We start from the raw sequence: 5000 nt of genomic DNA, 5'->3' as shown, positions 1-5000 counted from the left end.
ATAATTTTTATCTGAAATGTCTTAGAATTAGGTTTCCAAAACTTATTACATTTAAATACTGAAATTAAAATAGTGCACACAATAATACATTAAAAAAGTAAGGTACTGCTGAATACAGATGCTGCATAATTATTTACTTATTTAAATATGTGGATAATTCTCTTACCTGTTGCCCAGTAATAAATTTCCCAGTCATTAGAGGGCAAATTAATCAGGCGGTCGTACATGGACAACTGTTCTTCATTCATTGTCTGCAGGTAACGGTGGGCGAAACTACTCAGAAGTAAACCGTTTTCCAGCATCCCTCGTTTCCTGGATTGGTACTGGAGCCTGAAATGAGATGCAGCAGTAAAATGTTATAAGAAATGTTATAGTAAACCATTATGGAGATAATTTTACCATCAAACAAATCAAACTTTCTTGTGATAGTAAACAATGAGACAAATATTCTTTTACCATCTTTTTGTCCCCCAATACTTTTTAGTACCATATTTTAAAAATTTATCCTTTTATTTTTTAATATTGAAAGAGTGTGTCTCTTTGATTTCATAGTAATTTTCATGGAAATTTGAAACCAAAGAAAAAAAAAGGGGGGAGGGGCTCTATCAGAAAAAATGAGGACTCTTCACACGTCAGTTTTAGTATAACACTCAAAGGTTTTCATGCTCATACAATAGTAATTCTTACTGAAACAAAATAATTAATTCCCAGTACAATATGGGGCTGAAAACACAACTTACACATTTTGTTTCTATAAAGAAAAATAATAATCAACAAATAAATGAAATATTTCTTTCCATTTCCTACTGCTTGCCCATTTACTCTGTTATTGGAGATCATAAATCTCAGTTTTTAGCAAAATGGAAAGGTGAAAAGGGATAATTTTGCAGTTCTGAAATCCTTCTATATTGATATGTAAGCAAATGAGACAGACTTGGAGGCCTAAAGACTCTATTTTAATTTTATTCTTCAATTTTAAGTATAAAATTAAAATACTCAAAGTTCTGTTTTCAATACCCTAAAAAAATAGTGCTGTATTTCCTATGTCATATTTACGAGCAATACAGCCAATTTAGAAACCCTTCAATATATTTTGTTGTGTTAGATTTACCAGATGCAGAGGCAAAAATATAAAAGGTCAATTTAGGAGAAAAATAGATATTCAATGACAAAACAAGATAATATGAAAATAATGTATTTCTTCTTAGTGCAATGTGAAAAGGAAATATGATAATAATAAAGGTTATATTGATAGAATAGGTTACAAATGATATCTGTATGAGCATATATTTGTTTATGAAAAGAGTGGGAAAATGGCACAGGAATCCATCATTTTCATTAGTAACAGTTATACCATAGAGACTCGGTATCATATTTGATATTTATGTCACAATCATAATTAGCCTCTACTCATCATGATTATCACTATAACTATTTTTACTATCATTGCTATTTTTCCATAGCTAAAAAAAGAAGAAAAAAAGAAAACACACGATCAAATTCTCCCAATTTCAACTACTCAAGGCCCAATTTTCAAAGTGAAACCACGACTAGCAACCTACTATCAACCAATATACATTTCAACAATTTCAAGCAACTACTGCACAATTTCAAACTAACACTGGCTAGTTTTGGCAATGCTGTTTATGATTGGCTAATTTCCTAGCCTCACAGCTTACCTGGCCTTCTTGAGGTGAATGGGCTCGCCGACCTTCTCCTCATAGGGTGGGATCGTCGGCTCCTGGATGTGAGTTGGCTCATGAAGATCTCCATCACCACTGCTGTAATACCTGGGAACCTGAGTGAGAGTGAGGCAATTTTAGAGAGGGGGAAGTTTTGTGGACAGGAGGATGGAGGTTGAAGAGGCATAGGGGAGGGAAGGGAGTATGAGTGGGAAAGGAAAGAAGAGGAAGAGGGAGGGTGAGGTGAAGGAAGAGGAAGAGGGAGGGTGAGGTGAAGGGAGAGGAAGAGGGGAAAGAGAGTGAGAAAAACAAAAGGAATAAAGAATGAAAAGTTAAAAAGTTAAGGAGCATGTAAAAGTTAGTGTATTTCTATATATGGTATATTTAAACAAAAATTAACAACTACTATATAAGACACAAGTGGATAACATGTAATGTTTATTGTTCATATATAGCAGTTTTAATCCACATAACCTATCCATGGTGATAATCCAGGCAATGATAGAGTGGAGCAGCATCAAGTGATTGCCATTGCCTCCATGCTCGGCAACACTTGAAAAAAGGCTAACAAACCTCCATTACATAAATTGTGGAAAGACTGAGCTTGACTTTCTCATGGTACTCTGTAATGCAGAGTTAAGAGCTGGAGCCCCAAGAAATAACATATGAGCATTATTTGTATACTTCTATAACTGATCATTTTTCTCACTTTATACATGATTTTAACCTAATAATTTTTCTGGTATTTTTCATGATCTCAATAGTTATCAGTGCCACTATCAACCCTAGAGATCAGTTTCTAGGAACTAACACAAATAAAAAATAAGGGCAGTCCAGACTCCATCTTGTCATTCAGATATGGTAAGGAGTTGGTATCCCAAATGGGGCAAGGGAGGGATTGCCATCTCCCATTAATTAACTAATCACATGCCAAGAAGGTAATTTTCTAGAATAGGTCTACATCATAAAACCCATTGAAATTGCTATCTGAGGATTCCTTGTGATGTCTAGTGTGCATGTATAGTGGTTTTAGTCAATGGAACCCAGCAATAGAAAAATTAGAACCGGTACGTGGGCAGGGCATGAAGTATCCTAGGGAAATTGCATGGTAAAATCATTAGCAAATCAAAAATTGGAATTGCATTGATGTCTACGAACAAAACACATATAACATGTTATATTTCTGTCTACTGTAAAATATGTTGTTACTTTACGGTAACTGTGCATTAGATACCATATGAAATCCATAAAAACTATTTCAATAGGTTTTCTAATGTGGACCAGTTCTACATTTGCATTATCATCATCCGCAGGAACCAATTGACATTGTTGTCAAACAAGTGTTAGAAAGTGAGATGTAAAAAATTACCATTTAATCTACCTATTAAACTGACTGACAATCAGAAAACAGAACAAGAGAAAATAACAAAATATAATCCTCAGAGTTTCATATAAAATGCACTGACAATTCTAAATGACCCAAAATGATTCATACATCTTCGTAATTAATCAGAATAAAGGTTAATCCCTCACCCTGCCTCCTAAAAACCACACATTCACCCCAGGAACAAAAACCGCCAAGAGAAATCACTCTGTTGACATCGAAATATCGATACAAGTCCTCGTTCCTCACCAGGGCAGCTCTCAGATCGCTCCTCAAAAGGATCCCACACAGCCTTTGTGCACCAATTCTTCCTGAGAGGGCCATGACTTCGTCGACGGGCAGGTGGAGGAGCAGGAGTGAACTACGAAGCTTCAAAGATGGTATGTAACGTGAAAACAGGAGCGATATGTAACTCGTTGGACTCCCTCCAGAGTGATGTAAGTTCTGTGACGTCACTTTCTTGTATAACGAAGAGAGAATCAAATGATTTTGGTTAATTTTCTTTGATAGATGTAAGGGCTTCTTGTTGGTTATTGGAAATTTGTGATGGCTGGGTGCTTTCCGTTGAGTTTTATTTATAAATGTTCTTAATTTGGACCTGTTGTGGTTATGTAATCCTTTGCCGATTTAGTGTTTTTTTGTTGTGTGATATTCTTTTTATTGTCATGTATTGTTTAAATGGATTCCCTTAAAATCATAATTATCTACATGTTCTACATCTTGTTAGAACATAATTAACAATTGAGACGCGTATTTTCATAATGTAAACATGTTTCAATCTTAGTAAGTGACGTCACGAAAATCTGCAAACGCTTCTAACGTTCCTGGCAAAGCGATTCCTTTAGCTTTTAATATATCTTAAAAGTCTCAGTCTGTAAATACATTAAGGCGGGATTCCACCGAGGCAACATTTTGGCAACATGTGGCATGCTACATTATCGCATGGGCCAAGTGTGTTTCAACCAGTTCAAAAGAAGGTAACATGTAGCATGCGACTTTGTAGCATGCTACATGTGGCATCATGTTGCCGTGTTGCCTGACGCATGCTTCAAGATTTAGCCTATTGCCTAGTGTTGAACGGCTTCCAACCAGTCGCGGGCAGGATTCCTTGTTGAAAGCAACAGGATGAATTGGTCCCCAGAAAAAAACCGTAGATTTTATAGAAGAATACAGAAAACATGCACTTCTGTGGGATATACGGTTGCCGGAGTATAAGAATAATCAGGCAAAATTCGATGTTCTGCGGGGATTAGCTGAAAAATTTAATTGTGATGACGTGGATATGGTGAAGAAAAAGATCAAGAATTTGCGTACAGCTTTTCACCGTGAACATAAAAACCTAACCCAAAAAAAATCTGGATCTTCTCCCAGCAAGAGACGCAAGTGGTTTGCTTACGACCTGCTTTTGTTCCTCCTAGACGTGGAGACCCCAAGGCTTGGCTACTCATCTCAAGCTGAGCCTCAGACTGAGCAACTAGCATGTATTGAGGTAATGTATTATCATCATTATTATTATTATTAGTAGTAGTTGCAGTTTTGTTATTATTAGTATTAGGGTACGGCCACACAGACGGCGGTTGCGAGAGTGTGGGCGGGGGCGAGAAACGCGCAACCGCCGTCTGTATGGCCGTACCTTTTATTATTATTATTATTATTATTATTATTATTATTATTATTATACATGATACTAGCATATAGGGTAAGGTATAAATTATCATCTATTACATCATCATGTACTTTTTATTAATTTCATGTACAGTATTTCCTGTTACTACTACTATTTTCCGAAAGCATCAAAACATTTCATTGTTCTTCCTCAAACTATGCAAATAAATCTTGCCAAGGAACTTTCCCAGCGTCTGAAGCAAAATATTCCTTAAATTCCTCTCTCACTTCCTTAGCATCACTCGAAGGTCTTCGTGGTTTGCGTTGTA

General features: G+C 36.0%; 2 protein-coding genes across 2 annotated transcripts in view; one reads left to right on the top strand and one right to left on the bottom strand.

Moving 5' to 3' along the window:
- LOC122247593 (succinate dehydrogenase assembly factor 2, mitochondrial) overlaps positions 1-3624 on the bottom strand; it is a 4338-nt gene extending 714 nt beyond the window's left edge. Inside the window, exons 1-3 of the mRNA XM_043006983.2 lie at positions 3316-3624; positions 1680-1798; positions 167-330 (exon numbers count right to left, since the gene is read on the bottom strand). Of these exons, the coding sequence (XP_042862917.1) occupies positions 167-330; positions 1680-1798; positions 3316-3390 (358 nt within the window). The 5' untranslated portion in view covers positions 3391-3624. The remainder of the gene's footprint in view (positions 1-166; positions 331-1679; positions 1799-3315) is intronic.
- Positions 3625-3757: 133 nt separating this feature from the next.
- Positions 3758-5000, top strand: part of LOC147470237 (uncharacterized) — a 2854-nt gene continuing 1611 nt past the window's right edge. The window contains exon 1 of the mRNA XM_086545325.1: positions 3758-4555. Coding sequence (XP_086401451.1) covers positions 4349-4555 — 207 coding nt within the window. The 5' untranslated portion in view covers positions 3758-4348. The remainder of the gene's footprint in view (positions 4556-5000) is intronic.

The sequence above is a fragment of the Penaeus japonicus genome, unplaced genomic scaffold (genome assembly GCF_977035675.1).
Source record: "Penaeus japonicus unplaced genomic scaffold, GWHDUDI00000001_assembly GWHDUDI00000016, whole genome shotgun sequence".
In the NCBI taxonomy this organism is placed as follows: Eukaryota; Metazoa; Arthropoda; class Malacostraca; order Decapoda; family Penaeidae; genus Penaeus; species Penaeus japonicus.
This window is presented reverse-complemented; position numbering and strand designations above follow the sequence as displayed.